This window comes from Colias eurytheme, chromosome 1 (assembly GCF_061535395.1).
Source record: "Colias eurytheme isolate Ceu_HAF_F1 chromosome 1, ilColEury1 Martin Lab GWU primary, whole genome shotgun sequence".
Taxonomy (NCBI): Eukaryota; Metazoa; Arthropoda; class Insecta; order Lepidoptera; family Pieridae; genus Colias; species Colias eurytheme.
Window position 1 is genome coordinate 5,910,531 of NC_142980.1, and position 27,402 is coordinate 5,937,932.

Genomic DNA, 27,402 nt, shown 5'->3' on the forward strand with positions numbered 1-27,402 from the left:
CACAATATAATAAATATTTAATAGATGAGACTGCCAAAAGTAATGGAATTACAATTCTTCGCCTGCCGCCTTACCATTGCAAACTAAACCCAATTGAATTAGTGTGGGCCCAAATAAAAAATTATGTTGGTGCCAATAACTCCACGTTTAAAATGAGTGACGTAAAAAAATTATTATATGACGCAATAACATTAATAGACGCTAATCGTTGGAAGAAATGCTGCGACCACGTGATACGAGAAGAAAATACCATGTGGCATTTGGATGACGTCATGGAACACGCAGAACAAAATTCTTTCATAATAAATGTAGAGATTGTCTAATCTAAAAATGAACGCCCTTCCACTAAACTTAATTGTTTCAATGTGTGAGGACAAATAATTATTGAACCACTTTTATATGTGTGCGCGCGGCGATTCTACTGCAAACTTTGACTTTCGCGCACTGATTTGTCAACTAATCGGGCGATCAGTTCAGGTGCCTAGCATTGTATGGCGGGGAGAGTGCGCTATGTACGGAATGACACGTCCGTTCTGTCGTGCATCGCGTCATTTATGCACTAGTTGGCCAACTGGTCCTGTCGTTCGGGCATGGACAGGACTGGAGGACTGAACGACCAATGAGGCAGACCAATTTGTGTGTATTGCGTCTATACACGTACTTTGAATGTGAGCGTAAACACAGTGGAGGGGCGTTCATTTTTAGATTAGACAATCTCTAACTGAAGAATCTAGCGATACTGAATAGTGATTTAAGTAATTTTAAGACATTTTTTTTTCATTAATAATAATTTAATATTTAAAAAAGTGTTTGTATTTTTTCTCCACTGTGAATACACCCTAATCCTGTAGTTGCACTGATGACTCACTATTTTCTTAACGCGAACGGACTATAGTGCAATCGTGAGTGCAATCCTCACAGCAATCCTACAGAATGTGTAAGAAGAAGAATGTGTATGTATAATCTATGGTAAATGTCTTATCTTATGTCAAATATGACAAATGTCACAAATGTCAAATGTGATTTTGTTATTATGAAAATGAACCAAATGAACTTATTTTCATTATAAATCGATTATTGTATTTCATCAACTTTAAAAGAAACTTTGAAAATTCAAAGACTATTATTTTATTAATTTTAAAGTAACTTTTGTACACAATTTTGTAGAAATGTACAATAACGAGCGTTAACATCGCTGCTCACGGCGAATAATATATCGAGGCGATGTGATGGCTGCACCTTGACTTGGGTGTGAATTTTGCGGTTGCGCATTGAAACCTTAAGTTGTACGCAGCTGCAATAGACAGAATCTGCATAAGAGAGCAAGGGATGGAAAATATATTAACCAGTTAGGTATATCGGTGGTAGGTATCACTATGTCGATATTTTATGGGATAGGCGAAAGACTAGACATGTAAACGCGTTTGTTTTCATATTTGTTGCTTGTTTCCAATTGCCATATGCATTCAGGATAATCACATGTGCCTCTTTTCTCAAATATACTATTATTGTTTGACATGACTTTGGAAGATCCATTTTATGTTGTGAAAGAGTAAGTGTCTTTTTTAACTTTTACCTATCATTTGCATAATTATCTTACATGCAGTTGAGTTGCCATTACATGAAGGTTTTTGTATAATAATCTGCTTGTAACAAATATGATTACAGTATGTTTTGATTGCTTTTTTTATATAATATTGGTACAATTGAAATGTTATGTATTTTTATTTGCATTTAAAGTGTTAGACTGAAATAAATGATTGATTGTTGATGAGTATTGTTCAAAACTTGTTGTCTTTTATATAGAAGAAAAGAGAATAAATTTTAAATTTGGGTAAACATATCAAGTTGCAACGGCCTTGGCCTTTATGTACTGTTTATAGCTTGACAGTCACAACAGTTTTATGAATTACACCATTTCCATAATATATTATGGTGTGGGTGTAATTTGTATCAAAATCAATAATACTAACACAGCATTGCTTTACCTATTACATCAAGATATATAATGAACACACACATGAATTTATATTCTCTTCCCATAGAATATTTTCAAAGAGTAGAAGAAAATAATTTGGAAAATCCAAAAGTGCACGCCTCATAATTTTTTTTTAATAAATATTTATTAATTATTATTTTTGTTTATTTAATAACAATTAAACCACATCGAATCAGACCCTGAAAAATGAAAGGGTTCTATTCCTGAGCATACTCAAGCGTAAGAGAAAAAAAAAGACTCGATTAGTAAAGTATTTCGGTCGCTATCATGTTAACAAGAAAAAGGATCCGCACATACAGACACACGGACGTCCAAGACAGAACTTTTTTAAACTGTTTTTTAACTAGTTTAAATAACAAAAATGACATCAAAAATATCATGAACGTTAAAAATAGTGTTTTTTCTTAAATGTGTGTGTATGTATTATCTTACAAGTGCAATGTATGATACATAAAGACATTTTAAGTTTGAAAAATCAGATGTTTTGCGCGAAGTGACAGTAGTACCCACCTCAACGCTTCGCTTATGAGGCGTGCAATAAGGTTTTATATCCATTCAGAGGAGCTTCATAAATAACTTTAATATTTTACTTTCTTTGTTTATAAATTTACCACCTCTTTTAATGTTCCTCTTTATTCATGTTAATAATGGTAGTCTGGAAGAAAGCGCTACCTAGCGAATAAGGCTGCTTTTTTTTTTTTATTTTTATGTCAGAGCAAGCAAAGGAGCAGATGGGCCACCTGATGTTAAGTGGTCACCACCGCCCATAAACACTTGTAACACTAGAAGTGTTACAGGTGCTTTGCCGGCCTTTTATGGACAAATAAGCTCTTTTCTTGAAGGCCCCAATTGCTATTTGTGTATACTTGTTTGTCTTACTGTATCTGAATTTTATGTTAATTTCTGTGTGTGCAATGAAGTATTATCTATCTATTAATGTTGTGGTGTTAATATTTTACCAGTATATAATATGTACATATGTAGAAGCGCATTGATTACATTGCATCTGTGACTGACAGTTTGATGACCGTTTAGTTTGGTAAAAAAATATATTTTTATTATTTTTTTATTAAAAAATATTACATACCGTACAACAGTGAGGTGTTCCGAGCACTGAACAAGACCCGAGGTCTGTACCTCCGTTGGCAGGAGCTGTCCACCTCCCCGATACTTCCGAACAGCGCTGAGGTGGAATGGACCTCTATAGAGTTGAGGAACGCACTCCGTAGTATCGAGTGGGATTTGGAAGATTTGGAAGATACTATTAATATCCTTTTTAATAATAATGTTGTAGTTGATACTTGGTACTAGGAGGTTGTTACCTTAAATATGAAAAATTAACAAAAGCACTTATAATATAATTGTATCATATTTTTCCTTACATATAATTCATATACGCATCGCAGAAAAGAATTCGTCAAAATTCAAAATCGACAATAAAGAAATTTGTGATCGACGCAGCTTCATAGAAGCCACAAAGCAGGAAGTGAAGGTAATTATTGAGTTCTAGTTAAATGATTTAAAAAAAATGTATTATATTTTAAGAGAATTTATTTTTATGTATTCTTGGTATAAGATATTGTTTCTTATTAGGCGGTACATTTAAAGTCTTACTTCGTCTAAAAATAGAACTGTAATCGGATAAATAAAGTAAATCTTTCTAAGAAGGAAAATGTTTTCAAGACAAGAAAATTAGAGAGCATTTCAGATCTCAGCCAAACGCCCACTTGTAGTTAAAACGTTCAGGATCAATAAAAGGGAACTTACAAAGTCTCTTTGATATCGTGAAGGTTGCAAAATATAAATGTATTTTTATAATTCTCTGAAAAGAGAAATTTATTTTCTACAAAGATCAGCTCATTTTGTACTTGAGATATTGTGTAATTACTTGGTATTTCAATATTTGTTTACATAATGTGTTCAGCTTGACGCATACAGAATTAGATTTTAAAATATTAATACCTTCGAGAGTATGTGTATGAGTTTATTTAATTAGTCAGATATTGTTGCCTGTTACATAAGCTTAGGTAATTAAATATTAAAATAGAAATAACACAATTGGTTAAGATAAAAAATAAACAAATGCAATGCAATGGTGTACTCGAAATCAATATACATACTTACATTGTTTTCAGTTAATGAAGATAAAAATAAAAGACTTCCTTTTTATAAAACCTTCATTTTATTTATTCTATCTTATCTATGGTCAGTAGTATGTGTATGTATATCTAATATCTATGCATTCTATAAATACATTTTGAAGTGAAACTTCTTTATCGGGGTTGGAAAACAATTTAGTGTAACATTTTTCCGTTACGCGCCATCTTGTTTTTATCCCTACCACGCGTGATTGACGTATTTCTGTAAAGTTGCATATAGTAAATTATTTTTTTGAAAAATAAGGTCATAAAGAAGTTTCACTTCTTACTTGTGTACACTTATAGTACACGCACAATTTTTTTTCTTCTTCCAGTTAATGAAAAATAAGATGAGCATGAACAAAAACCGCGACAGCGACGGCACAGCACGGGAACCATTGCTACGAGACGGGAGCCCCACGTCGTTCAGAAACATGAACTGGACATCCACACCTAAGTACTCGCAGTACTCGAAACTCGCGTCACAAACGGACAGTCCCAACAGATTCGACAACTTCGACAATGATCTGCTACAAGAGGGCATGATGATGAGCCAAGATGAACAGCTGGCGATGATTAACAATTCCGTCGGATCGCTGAAGACGGTCTCCACGCATATAGGCATGGAGCTTGATGAACAGGCTATGTAAGTTGCTAGTTATAATATATTTTATCATATTTTTCCTTACATATAAATCATATTATATGCATCGCAGAAAAGAATTCGTACTTCATACTTTTTGAAGTGAAAACTTCTTTAGCGGCGCACATAGGTAGATTTCAACTAATTAGGCGGCCAAAACTCGCCACCTCAAAAAAATACTAAAGATAAGATAACCATTTACTCAGGTAGTAAACAGTTCCGGGAATACCATAGGCACCCCCTACCCACCCTTCGTAGACGCACAATTGTTTCCCTAGGGTAGTAGGGTAGTCGATAGTCGCTTAAGGTGTACGTGTCTGTTCTCGGCACTCCTAAACTTACAACTTTTGTAAAATTCATATTTGTTTTCTAACTACTTCTTTTCGAGTGACAGTGGTGGATTGCAGTAATTCAGGTAAGAACCTATGTTTTCCAACAGTAACATTAATAGTTTCTACTTCCCCTGATAAACTTTTTATTTTTTAAAGATAGCTCTATCAAAAAATCCGTTTTTTTTGTGTTTCTCACAGTTAAATATGTCTTTTGACGAACTTAAGGGTCCGTCCGAGCAATGTTTTCTTTATTTTACAATACTTTACTTATTTTTCTATTATACCAGTAAAAAATTGGCCGCGGAAACCCGCGCGTTTTGAAAATAAGAGCATTTGAATCTAAGGGGTCGAAATTGAGAAAAATACCAAGTTAGTGCTAAATTGTATTAAATCGAATTATTTTTTATTTTAGGTCCGTCTGGTGCCTCGGGTACTAAAATAGTGACTCGGAAGTACCTGTTTGAACAGGTAAAAAGACAAAATTTACCAAGTTTAAGGGAAAAACTCGATTCGTATGAAAATTTTCTTTTGATACGTTATGGACACACTGAAAATGCTAAAAAGCATTTGAAGCATAGATAAACTTGTATCAAAACCTAATTCATGAAAAGATGGATGAAAGCCAGTAAATACGAAGAAGTTTTCCTAGTAAACAACCGAGATTGGTTAGAAGGAACTTTCGAGATTCCGATACAATCGGCTTCTCCTCAAGGTAGGCCAGCAAAATCTTTCGAAGATTTAAGTGTGCGAAGCAAAAGAAGAAAAACTGAAAAATTTGCGCGAATTTGGAGCATGACGTCATCATCCATGCCGCACAATCCGTTTTACAAAACACTGGGCAAAGGAATGCTTCAAAATTCTCAAAGAAATTACTAATTCGCCGACACAAGCTAGCAAATATAGATCTATAAGATCTATAAGATCTATAAGAATATTTAAGATGTAGTTAAATGATATTTAAACATGTTTTGGCTTATAACTAATAATTCATAAGACGTTTTTTTTTTATTTCTTTGGTAATTTTTAAATAATATTTATTTTTGGTATTTTATTGATGTAAGTATATTGTATAATCAATAAATATATTTTTTCGGATCAAAAACGGTTTATTTTAATTTCCTATTGTACATATAGATATTTTCCAGAAAAAAATATTTTTGGCCGCCTAAATAATTGAAATCTACGTATGTGCGGCGTTGAGCACTTTTTCTGTAATGGGTATAAAATCTTAAACTCGCGTCAGGACACGTGACCTGATCGAAAAAGCGTAAGACGGATACCATTCCAAAATATCAAACATGCTCAACGTTAATAATCAAGTTTTCACTTCTGCTGGCACTCCCCCAGTGCAACCCGTCTTTTTTTTTAATGTTGAACAACCAATGACCACCTTACTGTCTTAACTCTGTACATATGTGCACAAAAATAAATAACCTAGGGATTTTATTTAATTTATAAGTAATCATTTAAAGTTTAAATAACCTGGAGACATATTTGATTTTTTAAAGTAATTTTTTTATTAGTTGTGTGCTCTGATAAATTATTTTATTGCGTTGTTCGTTTTTTAAAATAGTTCATTGTTTTAAGCTAGTAGTAACATAAATTTACTATATTTTATAAACTACATATATTATTTGCAGGATGCTGGACGACTTGAATTCGGAACTTGAAAATACAGACTCAAAATTATACACAACGGTGGTTAAGATCTCGAAGGTTCTTCACATAAATAATGGTGAATATTATGTTTATATACTACTATCTTTAAATATTATAGTAGTGAATATGCATGTTAATTAATTTATGAAAACAGTATGTATATTATAATTTATTCCTTTCATAAGATTTAATTATTAGTGTACATGGGTTGATCCAAAAGTAATGATAATCAATATTAAACAAGGTCATTACAGTTAAAATTATTATGTATTCCTCTAGATAGTCTTCTAACTAGATAATATACATCGATATTTTTTTCTTAAACTTAAAAAAAAAAACTTTGACTTCATCCACAAAAACCCCTCTACTGCTGCCATCACTTCGCTGTCGTCTTAAAATTTCTTGCCTCGAAGGTGTTTCTTGTGCCGAGGAGAGAGATAGAAATAACTAGGAGCTAGATCTAACAAACAGGGTGGGTGTTCAAGCATTTGGAATGCCGATTTTTGAATGGCAGCCATTGCAACTGACGCTTTGTGATCTGGTGCGTTGTCTGGGTGAAACAGCATTCAAGCCCGCATTTTGCCATGTCTCTTTTTCTTACTAACCTACCGCTATCTTTTAATTTGGTATGTGTAGTAAGAGCCTAATATAGTGGCTACCTTCTTAAAATATCCCACCATAATTATTCCTTCAGCGTCCCAAAAAACTACCGCTTTAATCTATCCCACTAATTTTCACTTTGAATTTCTTCATCGTCACTTTGGAAGCTCGCATCCAGGCCATTAATTGTTTCTTGGTTTCAGCATAAACATGGTGAACCCGGGTAACGTCCATGATCACAAATCGTGACAAAAAATTATCCTGATCTCATAAAAAATTTGGAAATTCACCCTCTAAATGTCGAATCGTTGTTTCTTCTTTTCGTCGGGAAACATTCTGGCACCCACGGTTCACATTCAAATTAATGTAAATACTTGGAAACGTGGCCTGTTGATATGATTTTTTTGTGATAACTTAGTGAGTACATGAGCAAGCAAAAAATATTTATTTTATATTTTTATGTGCACAGGAAATACCCAATTATCATTACTTTTGGATCAACCTAGTATGTTGCTCATGCTTCTTAGTTTGCATGGTAATTTCGCGTGACTGAATAAAAAAATATGTCACTAAGATGGAATGACTACTACAGGCTGTCTAAACCTATCCTCATAATTGAAAATCTCTATGTTCAAAGTCATGGCAAAGATCATTTAACATATTTTTAAATAAAGTACCGCATAAAATGGAAATTTAGAGTTTCTGGGAATACATATTGTATTCTCTGCGAGGCTATTTGGTCTTTAAAATGACGTGATGGATTAAGGGCCGGCGCCCACTGCCGGCACGGCGTGGCATGGCAGGGCAGAGGATTTTATTACTAATGAAGTTATTTTGAATCTTATTTCAATCAGTTTAGAATTCAAGTTACTTTATTTCGATGCCACGATGCCGCAACGTATCGCAGGATGCTGCAGCATGACGCGGCACGCCGCAGGATGCGGCGGCATGACGTGTCTTGCTTTGGGGTCGAGGAATTATGATTGCTAGCTAGTTGAAATAAGGTTGAAACTTATGCAGCATTAGTGGGGCTTTTAGCAGGATGCCACGGCATGCCGCGGGATGCCATTGCACGCCGCGGGATGCTCTGCCGTGCCATGCCGTGCCGTGCCGGCAGTGGGCGCCGGCCCTTAGGCCCGTAATTTCTACAGTACATCAAACTTAAGTTTACTTAAGCCATGCAAATATGGTTAAAAAAAATTCTTAATATCAGTACGTAAAATACCGTTATAAATTATTTTCTTAAAACAAACATATAATTAACGACACAATGACAATAATTTAAACCATTAAACCGCCCATAGACGTGAGATTTAATTTAGGGACAGTTTAAACTACAATTAAGGGCCTACAAATAACTACAATAAACTACAATAAAGGCCTGTGCCTTAGATGCACTTTTAATAGATATAGTACATAATTCAAGAGGAAGGTTTATATAAAACTATCTGTGCCTCGCGGTTTTACCCGCGTTACTCAGCTCCTGTTGGTCTTAGCGTGATGATATATAGCCTTCCTCGATAAATGGGCTATCTAACACCGAAAGAATTTTTCAAATCCGACCAGTAGTTGCTGAGATTAGCGCGTTTAAACAAACAAACTCTTCAGCTTTATAATATTAGTATAGATTTTTTTTATGTTATGGGGAGGCAAACGAGCGGACGCACTGCCTGGTGGTAAGCAGGTTGCGTCGCCCATAGACCATAACAGAGGTTATGGTTGTTGCCTACCAGGATTAAGGGATTTGGAAGGAATTAGGGAGAAAGGGGCGAGGATGGGAGGGATTAAGGATAGGGAAGGAGAGGATGGGTAGGGGATGGGAAGGGATGTGGGCCTCCAGACCCCGACAGAACGCGACAGTAAACAGTCACTATGGCGCCGTTGTTCTGTGAGGGTGTGGTACCTTCCCCGGTGCGAGCGTGGCCCAGTTCGTGCTGAAGCATGCTCGACTCCCAATTTAAAGCACCGGATAGATGTACAAATTTCACCGGATCGCTAGTTTAGTGTAAAGTTAGATATTGGCAACTATGTAGAATGTAGGTACATGAAAAAGCCGTAATGAGTGATATGTATAAAACGCGGTCGTTGTACTTCCGTCTTCGTTATTCGGAACAAAATTTCTTTGTTATAAAAAACATCTGTGTAAACTTACGCGAACATTTATTTTACTAATGAATCGTCACAGTTTTGTATTACTCTGTAATCTTCTTATATATAAAAATGAATCGCAAAATGTGTTGGTAAGCGCATAACTCGAGAACGGCTGAACCGATTTCCATAATTCTTTTTTTATTATATTCCTTGAAGTACGAGGATGGTTTTTATGTAGAGAAAACGTAAACACGGGCGAAGCCGGGGCTGACCGCTAGTATTAATTATAATTCTTTGTCTAAATGCTCTGGATCATAAACCTTAAGTTAAATCAACGAAGCATTTGATTTTAAACTCAAACATTTATTTTTATATTAAGACTTCTTCTAGAAGCACTTTTGAATCGTTATAAGTTATAACATGTTTTAACATTTACCACCGCTTCGGAAAACAGTATCTATGGAGAATAACCGGCAAGAAACTGTATAGTTGCTTTTTTAAAAACATGTCAGTATCCAAATTTAATTTTACAAAATATGTAACTGCATATATTATTTCGAAGAAATGTCCTGTGGTTCTTACGCGACAACCCTCCATGGGTTTTCTTATTCAAAAAGTACATTTTTATATAAAACTAGCGGTCCGCCTCGGTATCGCCCGTGGTACATATTTCGCAATAAAAGGTAGCCCATGTTCTTTCTCAGGGTCTAAAGATTATCTGTGCCAAATTTCATCAAAATTGGTCCAGTAGTTTATGCGTGAAAACCATACATACATCAAACCTTTCCTCTTTGTAATATTAGTATAGAATAATATTATACATTTTAAAATGAAAATTTATCTACTTTCTAAAACGTATTAACTAAAATTACCTTTCAGATGGACGACAATGGTTCGCAATCATCCTGCTGCTGTGTATCTTAGTAGTCATATTACTGTTGTTTATTATTTTATAATTTCATCAATTAGTGCAATTATAGTAATAGTGTGTATATGTTTCGAACTAAGTGTTGTAGATATCATTCTTGGTTCGCTTTAATTTAGGGATAAGTAAGGATAACGAGAAAATTATTTTGTTATGTATGTATGTTAATGTACAGGTAAAATAGCGTTAGATAAGGTAATGCTACCACGAGCTGGTTTCTTACTGCGTCATTTCTATTATAGTTTAATGAAAATAAATTTAAAAAATACTGGGAAATAGTATTGATGAAAAATTGAATATTTAAGTGATTATGAATACTGGCAAAATATACGAGCAACATATTCAATATATAGAAATAGTTCTATAGATGCTAATTGAACCAACAATAATATACATATTTAAGTGTGTATCGGTTAAAAAATTATTCAAAATACATTCCAACAAACATTAATGTATAAAGAAGTCTATTATCACGACTCAGCCCCCCTAGTCAAGTGGTTTTCTGTTAGCGTAGCGTTCAATAGAATAGACTACGAATGTATGAGATTGACGTAGGCTGTAGATACGTTTATCTAAGCTGTAGATACGTTTATCTACAGCTTACGTCAATCTCATACATTCGTAGTCTATTCTATTGAACGCTACGCTAACAGAAAACCACTTGACTAGGGGGGCAGGTGATGTAATCCTCAAAATATATAATAAATACTGAATTTAAATTTTGTATTTGAAATAATATGCGTAAAAATGGCGTGGTAAGACACTACTTTGTATGAACCTCAGCTTTTAATGCAGTCTTTTTCTTGCCTAACTGTAGAGCTCTGACGTTATGAAACCAAAGTATATGATCATTATTATTTAGTCGTTATTTATTTTTAATGTGACTTTGTTATTTTTGTAATGGTTGATAATTGATATTGTGTGGTGAAGTCATCTAGTTTTCATGATAATACCAAAACTTTGGGTAGATTTTGTTTTGATTTATTCAGTTATATATGATTAGTTAGTACAAGTTACGTAGTTTTCTGATATTTTCAAGTCTTGACTTCGACACGACATGTTAAAGTTGTGTTCAGATTTTGATGCATCTTGTGTTATTTAAATAACAAATAAATGTGTTTGATGTTTATTACCAATGATATTAGATTCATTCTATTTATAAATGTATAGAGATAGTTTGATATCAATTATAATTTGATTGGGGCCTGTGGATTTAAATAAAAACACATTACTTTCACCGTCCTATATTAATCATTGATTTTATAACTTACTACGCGAATAATAAGAGTTATTATTCAAATTCATATGTTGTCAAATTCGAAGAATAAAATAAATTAAGTGGTACTTCATATAAGATATCAAAGTAACTAAGGATAATAAAATCAATTTTTCAAATAACAATATGTTTTTATTTCTTTCCAGAGCCCATTCCTTATGTTCTATAACGGATTTTTATTATAAATCAATTCTATATGACAAATAAATTAAGTATTTATGTACTTGTTTAAGTAACTATTATATAAACAAAGTATTTATTATTATACATTTATATCCAAAGGACAATGCCAGTTTTAGTATGGGAAGTGGCATTTTATTTTTTGGGCGCCCATCTAATCTTGTTTCTCATCACAAAATAGTGTAATAAACCTCACTCATTATTAGGTACACGTATACTTCTAAACTCAGTTTAGTCTGAATTTATGGTCAATGGCCACCCGAAAATAAAAAGGTGCCATTTTCTGTCATCGCATTTTGCTCTTTAGAAGTGATTGTTAACAGTTAATGGAAATTATAACCAAAGATGTCACGCAAAAACAATAATTTTAAAATAGAACTTGGAGTATTCGTTTTAAAATTAAACAATTTTTAAGATATACAAAATTATAGATAACTATATTATTCGATTACTATATGTAGTATATCATATGGGGCATCCATAAATTACGTGAGATAATTAAGGGAGGGGAAGGGGGTCGAGTTAAATCTCATCTTACGTTGGGGAGAGGGGACAAATATCACGCAATCTCACGACATCACACCTTACAGAAAAGTTAAAAAAACACTTCATGTAATTTATGAACGTCCTCATATATGTAGACTGATACGTATTTAAAAATTATTTACAATCATGTCTATAGGACAGGTATTCGTTTAGAATATATGTACTTATTTGTTTTATAAATTAAAAATTATATTATTATCTATAATTTATTATAGTAAGTATATCTATATTACTAGCATATGTTTGTCTGTGTTGTAGATGTATGATTGACTTTAGATTGGTTTTAGCGCACATAACGTTAAATTTTATTCTTAGAAGTTTCACTTCATTGGGCGATTTTTTCTCTATAGAAAATTACTTTTTTCTAGTAACTACTACACTGCTCTGATTTTTTAATTTTTTATACCTCTTTAAAATTGTTTTTGTTTCATCGCAAGACCAAGTGTCTATTTATAAAATTAAACAATAAGGCTGTACAACAAATCGAGCATTAGGTATATAAGTACTAGGAATCGTTACCTATGTCTATGTATAAGAATCTTAAATAAGTCGCAGCTAACAAGCATTATCGGCGTTCCTTAAGGGTCCATCCCCTTTATTTTACATCGTCGTAATTATCTGGTAATAGTCTTATATATCTTAATATGATTATTCGTGTTGGTCGTCGTTAGAATAACTACTAATTTAATTCTGGAAACCTCTCTTGGTATTCGATGTTGTGCACTGTATTGTTATTTTATCTTATATATTTTATACACTATACAATAAAATTAGGAAAACTATCTGTGCCCCGCGGTTTAACCCGCCTTGCTCTGCTCCTATGGTGTTAGTGTGATGATATATAGCCTATCAGCCTTCCTCAGCTGTAGACTGTATATCATCGACTAAAATAATGTTTCAAATCGGACGTACCAATCACCACGTAGTTCCTAAGATAAGCACGTTCAACCAAACAATGTTAGTAATTATTAGTAACATCTCCTAACCCCCTCTACGAAATCATTCCATTGATCATTTAATAAAGAAATTACACAGGAAGCGTGGTATAGTAGCACGTTATAGTAAAGTGTATAATATGAAATCCAGACAAATTATACGTAAGAGATGCGGAAACATCCCATAAGCAAGTGTCAACTAAACTAGGTGACTAAGTTGCCGAGATTCAATATCCGCGCTTATATTGTTACATTCAATCATCATCAAATACTTACATTTCATAGTGGCCTATTAAGATATACAAATATAGTTCACACAATAGATCTAGACGTTAAATTATAGAAGGGACAAAACTCGCAGGACAATTCTAATTATTATTAAACCTATTTAAATTATTAAAGAAACTTTTTTCTTTAGTGTCGTAAACTCACTCTACCGGAATCTTCCAATATGGTTAAGGATAACATAGTTTGCTAATTTAACTTTAATCGTGCCAATCGTTTACGCGGAATTGATTTATCGACGCTTGGTAGTTTATTATTTAAATGGTCAATGTAAATATTTGTTTCGTTTCTATAATTGTAAAGAAAATTAACTTTATAATGTGACGCGCAAATACCTATATTATAATCAGTTGATATTTCGGAAATTCAGAAATAATTATTATAAGCCTTGTACATATACATAGTATGAAAGCAATGTTTTGTCTATGTTGTCATTCCATTTATTACAGATTATACCAAGATCTTATTAATTATATGAATTATAGAGTCATGTAAATGAATTTTGTGTTTAAATGCATTCCTTAGTTGACACTTTGTGTAGTACCTATGTATTTATTATTGTGCAATTATTACTAATTAATCAATGTTTATGATATTACCTTAATCGTAGCTTATCATACATGTTGTTGTTTATTTTTTGTAAGTGTAATTAAAAGAAATAAACTATTTATTCACACTGATATTTGTATGATTCTATACCTCGACCTATCTTAAATAACTTTTTCATTGCTACCGTCGCGTACCTACTGGATAATTGGTAACACAATGAGAGTAATAAAATCTAGGTGCTGCTTGTTCAGAAAGGAATCTACTCCAATAAATACATACTTCACTAGCTAGTAAGGTATAGTACTTTTATAGTGTACCCAAACCATCTCCGAGAAACACACTAGGTTATAGGTATCCATTCATCCATATTTGGTGCAGGTTTTGAGTTTATCTCGAACAGACATACATACAGACGCAGTGGAAACTTTCTATAATATGTAGGTAGTCATTAATCATTATAGTCTAAATAATTTTTTGAATAGATACGTGCAGTTGCAATACATTATTATGTTTACAATATAAGGAACGTACATATAACATTATAACATTTTAGGATGTAAACAAACAAATCGGGTTAAATGAATGGTAACTAAAAATATCTACGGTTTATAGAATGGGGAGTAAAATTTAATATAGTAAAGATTTTCTTCAATAGTTTTATTGGTTACAATTATGTATCTTCACTAGAACTACTACTAGAATCTCCAACAACTTTATCGTATAAGGATGGAATGTAGTCGTATTCTTGGTCTTTCAAGTCGTCGTACAGTGATGTTTTTAGTCCTTCCCATGATAAGTCGAACTCGGGTGCGAATATGCTGAAAAATATTAGTATTATTATTAAAAAAACACACACATTCTAATTATTATTAACTAGCTGTGCTCCGCGGTTTTACCCGCAGTGCTCCGCTCCTGTTGGTCTTAGCGAGATGATATTATATCCTATAGCCTTCCTCGATAAATGGGCTATCTAACACCGAAAGAATTTTTCAAATCCGATCAGTAGTTCCCGAGATTAGCACGTTCAAACAAACAAAACCTTCAGCTTTATAATATTAGTATTAGTATCTTCATATATAAGATCCTTCAAAGGGGTTATACTAGAGGTCATTTGCAACAAATTAAGTCCGGCTAACCAGGGGTCAAAAATGGATGGCTATTGAGCTATGACCCTTTTCTTTTTGAGGTGATGCAAGGTTTGGGCTTAACGTTAACTGGACTTAATTTGTTGCAAATGACCTCTAGTATAACCCCTTTGAAGGATCACGTCGAATTACCAGTCACCCTGTATATTAATGTGACAATTTATAAGTTTTGAGTCAGTTCTATAGTAGAGATGACAAAAAGATATAAGTTTGTCAGGCCAAGTGCTAGGTAAATATGGTAAACTAGCTTTTCACCCGCAACTTCGCCCGCGCAGTCAAAGAAAAACCCGCATAGTTCCCGTTCCCGTGGGATTTCCGGGATAAAACCTATCCTATTTCCCGGGGTAAAAAGTAGCCATGTCCTTTCTCGGGTATCAAAATATCTCTATACCAAATTTCATGCAAATTGGTTCAGTAGTTTAGGCGTGATTGAGTAACAGACAGACAGACAGAGTTACTTTCGCATTTATAATATTAGTATGGATAGAAGACTGATTACTATATTTTGTCTTTATGGAAAATGGCTAAGGTAATGAAAGTGAAATGTAATTACAACCCCGCCGCAAGGGGAGCCATATTTTGTATAGAATCCTGTCTGCAAAACGATTGTTTCTCATATTAGATAAATAATTATCTTCTGTATTAAAAATGAATAGGTACCTAACTACGCCAGCCTGTTATAAAAGTCAATATAGGTACCTACTGAACTTGTATAGTCTAGGTTTTTGATATGGTAGGTACGGTTTAAATTTACTTTGTCTCTACAATTATTAGAAAATATTTTTGGAGAGACAAAGTAAATTTAAAAGTGTATCTAATAACCGAAATCGAGCATTAAAGCTAATAATTTCCGGCAAAAGCGACAGACCTACAGATTGAAAATATCTATTTTCAATTGTATAAAATAGTCCATTGAATAAAAAGTTCTAGAGTGCGTGAGTAAGTAACGTAAGATGTTTCTTCGGAAACATGTCAAGAGTCCCTAGGTAATAAACATACTAAAACCCCGGGACACTAGGAGGAGCCCCGGAGTGGGGGGAGGGGGGAAATGGGTCCATTTTTTCATTTTTCGCTTAAATCTCAAAATCGGTACATGTTAGAGAAAAACTTTCAAGCAAAAGTTGAAAGGCCATAAAATTATCTACAAGTTGAACCTAAATCATTTTTTCCTATATCCTACCGTTTCTGAGTTATACACAGTAAAAAATGATTTTGGCTCAAACAATTTCCCCATACTACACATCCATCGATCAAAAAATATTTATTTCTTCCAAAAAACTCAAATGTGCAACTTGTGACCGGTACTGTTAGATTGCTCTTAATTAGGTCTATAATTGGTAAAATAAACACATTCCTCCATGGAAGCCTTTAGGAGGAATCGATTGTCAAAATGTTATATTAGGGCAGTTTGAGTTACTGAACTTGATCTTTTTATTTTTTTCTTCCAAAAAAACTCAAAAGTGCAACTTGTGACCGGTACAGATAGATTGCTCATAATTAGGTCTATCATTGATAAAAATACCAGATTCCACCGCGGAGGCGTTTACGGGTAATTGAATTTTATTAGGGTAGTTACGATACTTGAACTTTTTATTTTTTTTCTTCCAAAAAACTCAAAAGTGCAACTTGTGACCGGTACTATTAGATTGCTCTTAATTAGGTCTACACTTGGTAAAATAAACACATTCCTCCATGGAAGCCTTTAGGAGGAATCGATTGTCAAAATATTATATTAGGGTAGTTTGAGTTACTGAACTTGATCTTTTTATTTTTTTCTTCCAAAAAACTCAAAAGTGCAACTTGTGACCGGTACTGATAGATTGCTCTTAATTAGGTCTATAATTGGTAAAATAAACACATTCCTCCATGGAAGCCTTTAGGAGGAATCGATTGTCAAATATTATATTAGGGTAGTTTGAGTTACTGAACTTGATCTTTTTATTTTTTTTCTTCCAAAAACCTCAAAAGTGCAACTTGTGACCGGTACTGATAGATTGCTCATAATTAGGTCTATCATTGATAAAAATACTAGATTCCACCATGGAGGCGTTTACGGGTAATTGAATTTTATTAGGGTAGTTATGATACTTGAACTTTTTATTTTTTTTCTTCCAAAAAACTCAAAAGTGCAACTTGTGACCGGTACCGATAGATTGCTAATAATTAGGTCTACCATTCATAAAAATACCAGATTCCACCATGGAGGCGTTTACGGGGAATTGAATTTTATTAGGACAGTTAGTTAAAAAGTTCAAGTATCGTAACTACCCTAATAAAATTCAATACCTCCTAAACGCCTCCATGGTGGAATCTGGTTTTTTTATCAATGATAGACCTAATTATGAGCAATCTATCGGTACCGGTCACAAGTTGCACTTTTGAGTTTTTTGAAAGAAAAAAAAAAATAAAAAGTTCAAGTATCGTAACTACCCTAATAAAATTCAATTCCCCGTAAACGCCTCCGTGGTGGAATCTAGTATTTTTATCAATGATAGACCTAATTATGAGCAATCTATCTGTACCGGTCACAAGTTGCACTTTTGAGTTTTTTGGAAGAAAAAAATAAAAAGATCAAGTTCAGTAACTCAAACTGCCCTAATATAATATTTTGACAATCGATTCCTCCTAAAGGCTTCCATGGAGGAATGTGTTTATTTTACCAATTATAGACCTAATTAAGAGCAATCTATCAGTACCGGTCACAAGTTGCACATTTGAGTTTTTTGGAAGAAATAAATATTTTTTGATCGATTGATGTGTAGTATGGGGAAATTGTTTGAGCCAAATCATTTTTTACTGCCTATAACTCAGAAACGGTAGGATATAGGAAAAAATGATTTGGGTACAACTTGTAGATAATTTTATGGCCTTTCAACTTTTCCTTGAAAGTTTTTCTCTAACATGTACCGTTTTTTAGATTTAAGCGAAAAATGAAAAAATGGACTCATTTCCCCCCCTCCCCCCACTCCGGGGCTCCTCCTAGTGTCCCGGGGTTTTAGTATGTTTATTACCTAGAGACTCTTGACATGTTTCCGAAGAAACATCTTACGTTACTAACTCACGCACTCTAGACCCCCCTTGGAGGGACTCATTCAATGGACTATATTGTGAGAATCGAAACATTAATACCAATATAAAATATTGCTCTTCCGAAAATAGACACGCTACCTGCTAGCACACGTCATGAATTTACTGATATGCTCCGAGTTGAACAAATGGAAGAGGTTGCTATATCCAGTGCAGTTGGACCACTGGCCGTCTGGTGCCATCATCATGCCTACAATCTTGCCACGGCATATTAGAGGTGCTCCATACATACCCTGTAACATACGCACATATAGCTATAAAAATAGTAGGTAGTGTTCATAGAAATCTAAATAACAAGACACTAGAAGTCGTAAGCGTGCGTGACCTTGTCGCCACTCAGGTGATTTGCACATCACCAGTGCATTCGTCACTGTTCAGTTGCTCTGGAGACGTATGAGTGTATACATGGTGTGTTTCAGCAATTCCCATTGCGGAAATTCTTCCACAAGTTGTAATTATACTTATAAAGGAATAATATTTCATCGGAAAATATTTTTTTTTAGAAATAATGCCGTTTTTCCTTAAAATTATAGAATATTTACAAGTATTACGAGTGTCACCATAGTAATCGAAATAACAATGAATGACACAGTCGACCATTCTTATTATCACGTTTGTTCGTATTGGAGCAAAAAGTCTCATATACTTAGGGATGTTATTCTAAAATAAACCGTAAATTCGTGCGTTACGATACATATTCAAAAGCTTAATTTAATAGATAAGTTAGTTTTCACTAAAATCAAGCTGTCCAATAAAAGGCATAGTTTACTTGTGTGTACTGTTTAGCTTTCGGTTTGAATGTGTTGATTTTGGCGACAGCGGTTTTCATACGAATTATGACATTATAGCCCTTCTATGTGTCTTGTTATTTAGATTTCTATGGTAGTGTTACCTGGTTTTCTAGAATAATTATCGAACTATGAATGTATATTTTCGACTATGTATCAATAATTACAACTAGAGTCGGTAAATTTGGTACTTAATGCTTTTCGTAGACTATTCAATTAACAGTAGACAATAGAGACATCATTAAAGCTAAACACTAAGATAAGCTATTAGGTATAGACCGTACACTATACATGGTACGATACTGTTCGGCTCTAGCAGCATTTATAAGTATTGAAAATTTCGCTTTTATTATAGATTTTTGACCTTGGAAATTGAGAGAATATTTATTTATTGGCTACATAAATCACAGTATAATGAAATGGAAAATTTCTCATTTCTGTTTCGTTTGCAAGAGGAATACGATCAGGATATTGTAGGAACCTTAATTTCCTCGTTGGATGTCTGAATATTTACGTTCAGAGCAAAGGAAACTGACTTGCCACAGCCGGAAGTTTAATAATGATCTCTGTAAAAGTTTACAGGGAAAGAAATAGTCGAGTCCTTTCCAACTTACAAGTTAAATAGCAACAGTAAAAAGCTGTTCTTCATAGTGAAATTTATAATTATATGAAACTTTAAACACGTTTAATACAAGTTCTAGTTTAATTTTAATACACTCTATTACACTATATTTAAATTCGTTTGGTTGAAAGTTCATATAAATATGAGTAACCCTCACATGGTTTTCGGGATGAAAGTATTCTAATGTGCTAATCCAGACAATAATCTACTATTGTGCCTAATTTCACAAAGATCCGATTAGCTGCTTTTGCGTATTTTGTTAGTAGACTAGGATAATTGATATAGAATATATATAGATAATAGTAGGATTAGTAGGATCTTTCCGAAATAAACAGATAAATACTTACATGGCACGGCTGTGCTCCTCTATCTGGCTATAAAAAAATCATAAATTAATTCTCTATCATCTACAAAAATATGATTTACTCTTATGAACGTTGAACGCTAAATACCTACGTCCCCAAAAATTCATAATTAACTGATGAGGTAATTATGAAATTACGATATGGCGTTAAATTATTAATAGATGCAGTTAGCCAGTTAGCAACTGTGTCCTAGGTAGAAAACAATCTCACGCGTGACTCGGCAGGAATTGCCTTGGGGTCTAATCGTTCAATCGTTAGTGCTCTCGACATTCTACAATGTCTTGAAACTATTTACATATTGCTAGCAACACTTCATCGTTCGAAACTTTTTCAATCGATCGCATTAGGAATTCCAGCTTCCTTACTTTTAGCTCTACATACTTTAGAGGGGACGAAATTTTAAAGCGGTTTCAAGTATAGTCCTAAAGAATATTAAGTAAAAGTACTGTAGATAATTAATTTTCAACTTTGAGGTCGATTTCATAGAAATTACAGTAGAATAAATTTCATGCGAAAGTAATTTCATACCCGTAAATCTCAGAACAGAATAACATAACAATAGGCTTACGTCTCTAACGCACACAGAGTAGGACTTATCAAAGAATCCTTTGTAGCCAATATTTGTAAGAGCTTTTTGAAACTTTAGTGTTAACGTTTCACACCAAATACTCTTCTTTGCAATATTCAAAAACTGTGCCCGAGCGTTCCTTTGTAGTAAGAATTTGTTGGCAGAGTATATTTTATCCTGGAAATAGAAACATCTTGCAATTTATTATTTAAAGCCCCTTCCGCTGGATACAAGATGACCAGCATTCTCTCTTTACTCCCTAGATAAAATTTTCTGTTGTTCATTCCCATTTTTTAAATTAACCACTTGATCATGTTATGAAAGTTGTTATTTATTAATTTACTATTACATTAAATTTTTTAATAAAAATGGGACAACCTCGGGTCCACCAGTTAATTGTGGCCCTGAATTAAAAAATAATTTTCTCCATCTTTTGGAAGTCAATTAAAAATAACTTCGATGGTATAGACCAAATATATTTGTTAAAAAGTTCTAATTACTTTATAGAGGTAAGTATTTATCGTTAATTATTTAACATAGTACATATCTTCTTGTATCTTTTCGTATCGTAGTCTTCTTAATGGCTTGCGAATTTCATTATCAATTTTAATAAGCAATAAAGTCTGTCTGCTGTATCGATGAATACCCAATAAGTTTTTATCGTCGCAATTTGTAGCGAAAAAGAAAACTTATTAGCTATTTAATATTTTTGTGTATGTTGCTTTTTTCGAACTTATGTTGACACAAATTAGTTAATATATTTTGTTTCAGTACATTTATTTTTCTTTCCGTCCGAGTAGCCAAAGAAACGCAAGGATTAGTACCTACCGGGATAAACATATCCTATGTCTGTTCTCATGACTCAACTTATTTTTCTATCAGATTTCATCAAAATCGGTTCGGTGGTTTTGCCGTGAAGAAGATACAGACAGACAGACGGCGTTATTTTCTATTTTACAATTTTCTCTTGTATAATGGAAAAGTTGGGAACCATATAAATACCCACTTCATTCAAAGAAAGTTTTTTTTTTGATATTTTAACGCATATTGTTAGTAATATTATTTTCCATCTGCTCTCCCAACTATAGAACGATAAAATATTTTAAAATATAAGTAAGTAGGTAAGTGTAAAATGCATGAATATTGTTTAAGATATCCGTCGTGCTTTTAAGCTGTCGTTAGCTATTTACGTTGCATCTACTCCAAGTAACGAAAATTAACATCAGTATTCCTAGTAACCACCATTACTTGAACACGACTTTGATTCAGAATTCCTTAGGAAATTAAATGTTTAGAGTATTCCTTCAAAGGAGGGCAAACGAGTTAGCGCAGAGCAAAGTGAATTCACGAGAGTCCGAGAATAAATTAATGTGGTGCGAAAAAAAGGAAGCGGTGATTCGGAATTGATTTAGGCCGATTGCAGTCTAGTTTCAAAGCCTTTGTAAAACTTAATACGAATACTTTACATTCAAAGTTTCTGGGCTTTATTTGTCCAAATATTCTAAATGCTGAAAACTAAAACATACAATACATTAACATCAGATATTTAACCGACGTGTTCATATGCATACGGATTGTTATTTAATGCTACCTATGTTTTGGATTCGCAAGCCGTCGTAAGCATAATTTTCAGTTTAATAATTCAAAAATTAAGAAGAGTTAAGTAGGTAATTTAAATATTAGATTATTATTACGTATTCTTATGTGTTACCACGTAAGTTAGGTATGTGTTAAGGTATAAGGCTAATAAATTATGATTTACCCCCTTATAAAAGAAATGCCATCCCGCCGTCAAACACTCTTCGTGGAGAGATATAGTTAGGTCTCCTTTGAAATCGATGTCGATTGGACGCAACGGTATTTCAACCAATATGTCTGGAACCTTCCGCATGAGAACTAAAATAGCTGGTGATTGTTGTACGGTATAACCAATTGTGGCCGTGTCGTTTATACCTAAAACATATTATTCTTTAAAACACCTGTGTACCTGCTCTTAAAAATACCCGCAAAGAGTAAAAACGAGGTTGGCTTAAATTCAAATAAAAAATAAATGAATTAGCAAGATTATTCAAATATGATACATAAATCATTTAACAGTTACCTAAGTAGGTACCTAATTACCTACTAACTAAAGACTCGTGTAGGTATAGGTAACCATTAACCTCTTTTGCCCTTAAGTATATTTTGAAGCAGAAAATTTGATTACATGTACCTATATGCGAAAGTGAATTGTGGAGTTTGCTTGTTAAACACAAATGGGTTGTTTTATTTTTATCGCTCTCAATAGAGAGTATAAGCCACGGGTTTATAATCTTGTATTTGTATGTCGAATGATGGAATACATACATATATATTTAATAAAACTCTCCTTTTATTTCATTGTACTGCTACAAAACAAGCTTTTAAAATATAAGATACATTTTAAAAGTTTCCAAACGACATTCATTTTAATAATTGAAGAGATGTCGCAGTTCCCAACGCTTACCATAACTAGGTGAAGGACTCTGTCTAATGGAGAAGTTACTGGATAAATACAACTTTGTAGAATTCTATTTATTTGTAATATAACAGTATGAAATATACATTTATATTCTTTGTTGTATAACGTAAACGGTAAAATACTGGGTAATAAAATAAGAGCATAATTATGTACGCACGTACATTTCATACAAAATCTATGTTTGATCAAAACCGATGTTTGGGATGCTTTAGTTTAAAAACCTACCTACTCTTCTTCTTATTGTACCTAATGAAATAAATCATTGTGCAAAAAATACTAAGTTTACATCTCATTAATTCAACAGGAGTATTACTGGCTTTTAATTCTCGCTTAATGATGACTGCGATAATTGCAAAGGGTTCTCGAGGGAGGGAACTTTTAAATTACATTTTTAATCCCAGAAGCGCTGCACAATATTGCTCGCGATCCCTCTGGGAACGCAACTACTAACTAGCGATTGATCCTTGTTCGCAGAAATGATCGAATGAAACTGTACTTTACTTACATGTCGGCATCAATACTTTAGTAACCTGAACCCGAATGCCTCGTCTGGGATGTCTGTAAGAAGCGCCTGTGACAACGTTAATAGGTCGATAGTCGTGTATGTGTGTGGCTGGGTTGGTCACACACACGGCAGCGGTTATGACCAAGGTACGGGAGAGGAGCGTGCCCACGCATATGCCTCTGTATCTGGATGGAAAGTACACCTGTGGACGAGATAAGCGGATTTGCCGTTTTGTAAAAAAGAATATATGTAATATATTATTGCTACAACGGCACATATTATATATTCTGAATAGCTAAGCTGAATAGGTACTAAATGGTATGTCCATTTTCAGCTTATAAAACTTCAGTGCTAAAATTTGATGTATCTATGCATATGATAATCTTTTGTATTCTAAAGTATTCTAATAAAATATTATGTAATATGTTAAACATATCTAATTATTATTTTAAAAATGCAGATCAACAGATGACTATAAGGAATCGAAAATAACTATTATGCTTAATTAAGCCAGTTCAGATTCGAAATATAACTCGGCCTGCCTAATAAATTTTATACAGGTATGCTGCATTGCAAATCTACTGGCCAGGCTTATTGATTCGGCTAAAATAACAAATATATAGGCCAAATGTGTCAGAAACATGGATCGACGGGTGGATAAAGTGGGATGGGAAGTTTATAACAATACATTATATTATGCTTGTTGTGTAAATACGGGCACCTACAATTGTGGCTGTTATTTGCATACACATAGATCATGACTTTGCTTACACATTACTATAGTATTATATTATCTGTGACGTTACTAACACATAGTTTGGATTGCGGATATCACTTTGATGCATAGTCTGAGAAAATATTAAGTAAAATACGATTTTAGAATTTATGGACATATTTCTTTAGCATGTCGGAATATGTAATATTATATATTTCTTATATGTTTTTTGTCTTATATATTTGTGAAAGTAGCACTGATTTCAAATTTTGTTTCGAATTAAATTTTGGGTATCGAAATGTAAATGCGATAGAAACTTCAATGAACTTTAACATGCAGTCATGTATTTTAAGTTTAGGCATATTGATTTATGTATCTGTGTTCATTGTTATCATAGTACCTATATCCCGTAAATACACCATTACCCCAGTAAGCTATTTCAATAGAAATCGCATAGACGTTTGTGAATAAAGCCAACAATAGAGCAAATGCAAATAGGTTGATGGCAGACGAGGCACGTTCTGCGTAAACGCTTTGCTTTATAAAACCACCTTCCACAGAGCATCGGGAAGGGGTATTGGCATTTTATTATTGTAATATCTTCGTATTTAGGTCTGAGTGGAAACTACTGGAGTTATATATTTTATTCCATTTTTGCTCGCTAGCACGGAGGACTGAGGAGGTGCCACACCTTCAGCCTTCAATAGCGTCATTACTCGGTACTCGTATATTTATAGAAGTCTATGAAAAAGAAAAATTTTTGTGTGGTTTTATGAAACCACGGTAAAAGTGAAACTGTTCGAACGGTTCCGAACACTGCTTTGTGTAGCGCATGTCGCGTGACGTTCCACGCGATACACGCGACATGCGCTACACAGACCAAAAAGTTTGAGACGATGTAATAAAAGTTTCACTTTAATAATATCCTAAGCATTTATAAAATAATAACATTTGAGACAAGAATTGGAATGGTTAAAAAGAAAAGTTGGCGAAGAAAAGCATCTTCATTATGGAATGTTCGATATTGGATCTATTTCAAGATATCTATTATAAAGTCTCTTTTTTTCGTCTTATTGGACATTTGGCCAATGACATGATAGCTAACCGTAGAGGATTCAATTCAAAATTGGCCACATATCTGCACCTATTTTTTTATGTCGTAGCGAGTAGGTAAGCGGCTACTACTTTATGGGCGGTGGTGGTGGAGGTGGACAGTTTTGTAAAGGTGTGGCAAATGTGTATCTAACTTATTAGGGTAAAAAGAAAAAGAAAAATTTGACCACGGGAATAGCCGAAATCATAGTACGAAACACTTTTATACACCAGTATTTCTCGTTCATCTTTTGTGGAGGTGGTAGCTATAACCTTCCCCGGTGCAAATTGGCCAATTTGTGCAGAAACGTACCTATTCTCCCTCATTAAAAAGTACTTATGCCAATTAATGTTAAAGGACTCTACCCACTAGAATGTATAATAATGTGTATTGTGTATTGAAAAGTACGAGAATATAATAAATAATTTTCTATGTTCGTCACCGATAAGCACGTACACGTGGCAATTGGCATGTACGGAGCGTCAATAATTGGCCAAAGCTGATACATTCAGCTTTGATACGTAATTGATACGCTCTCATGGCAATATATCGTGTTGCTTTCCGATTCTGACACGTAGGTCGAGTCCTTAAAATATAAACACGTGTGTGGGAGCCCCAAGGACTTGGAAAATTTTCGCACTCCTTTTGTATTTGAAGGTGGGTAGATAAAATCCGCAAATAAACATCGGAAATTTTTATGCGAATTTTTTTCCTGTAAATTACACAAAGCTCACTTTCCACGGAACAATAGGGACTTTTCAATTGCTCAACAGTTTCATTATGATAAATGTCGCATGTAGCAGAGGAAGTTAGCGCGTAGGTTTATATTGAGAAATTGTTTTAACATTTTCCCTTTACATAATTTTCTACGCGTCAATTATAATTTAACGAAATTACGAAAAAAATACATATAGGTACTGAAAATATTACCCATTGAGATTTACTATCTCAATTAAATAACAAAACTCTTGTTTGCTTAGTATTATGTATTCCACGAAATATGTGAGCATTTTGTTTACACAATTCCTTCATACTTAGAATCAATTGAAAGGCTGATGAATACTCACGAGAAACGGTAATGAGCCGTCCCGAGCTTTAAAAGGCTCTCTTCCATGACTTACAATTGCTATGAACGCTAAAAATAAATCGCTTAATCATTCTCCGTATTGACTAATGTAAAATGGATTTTATAAGATTATAATAACGCTTAGAATTAAAATTAAAGAAATAAATAATACCAATTATGTAGAAACCCGTCCATTTGTTCATTGCAGTTAGAAAACTGTAAATATTTATTGAAGTATTAGTAGGTATTCATTAAGCCTTGGAAACGCCTGCGAACTTTATTACAATAACAACTCGAATGTTTCAAAACAAGATCTTACTTCATTAACGGGTTAAGATTTATTACTCTGTATTTATTGAAAACTGAAGAAATGCCCACGTAACGTGGCTGATGGTAGAAAATAAAATAACAATGGCGTATAAAAAATAGATTTAATTGCCAGATATTTATATTTTAATAAAATGTCTTATATATTATTGCGTCTATTAATTGTTATAAATAACTAGTATAAAGAAGGTATATTGAGGTTTATTAATTCAATGAAAGTTGTAAAAGTGATCTTAGCACTATGTAATGCCTAGACAGAATAAAAAATATAATAAATCTCTTTCCCAACGCTAGTGATATTATCCGCCCCGGCTTTGCCCGTGGTACCTACATGTTTACGTTTTTTTTCATAAAAACCACCCTCTCAATTCAAGGAATTGATGCCGCAGCGCACGCGATGACAGAATTTTTATTTTACACCTTGGCCCAGGGCCCTTGGGTTACATTATTGCATTATTGGGAA

At 33.5% G+C, this 27,402-nt stretch overlaps 2 protein-coding genes across 2 annotated transcripts; one reads left to right on the forward strand and one right to left on the reverse strand.

The window, feature by feature from the left end:
* The first annotated feature begins 1,373 nt into the window (after positions 1–1,373).
* Positions 1,374–10,865, forward strand: Syx6 (Syntaxin 6). Its single transcript, XM_090101941.1, has 6 exons — positions 1,374–1,552; positions 3,097–3,266; positions 3,397–3,491; positions 4,473–4,783; positions 6,753–6,847; positions 10,342–10,865. Exons 1-6 carry the CDS (start codon positions 1,518–1,520, stop codon positions 10,416–10,418), a joined length of 783 nt encoding a protein of 260 aa, XP_089958067.1. The 5' UTR covers positions 1,374–1,517; the 3' UTR covers positions 10,419–10,865.
* Positions 10,866–14,828: 3,963 nt separating this feature from the next.
* Positions 14,829–26,815, reverse strand: LOC149911013 (uncharacterized). The gene is made up of 8 exons (XM_090115270.1): positions 26,785–26,815; positions 26,614–26,681; positions 23,739–23,940; positions 22,496–22,686; positions 20,734–20,910; positions 20,148–20,174; positions 18,472–18,623; positions 14,829–14,976 (listed from the first exon to the last, which is right to left on the reverse strand). Exons 1-8 carry the CDS (start codon positions 26,813–26,815, stop codon positions 14,829–14,831), a joined length of 996 nt encoding a protein of 331 aa, XP_089971396.1.
* Between the last annotated feature and the right edge of the window lie 587 nt (positions 26,816–27,402).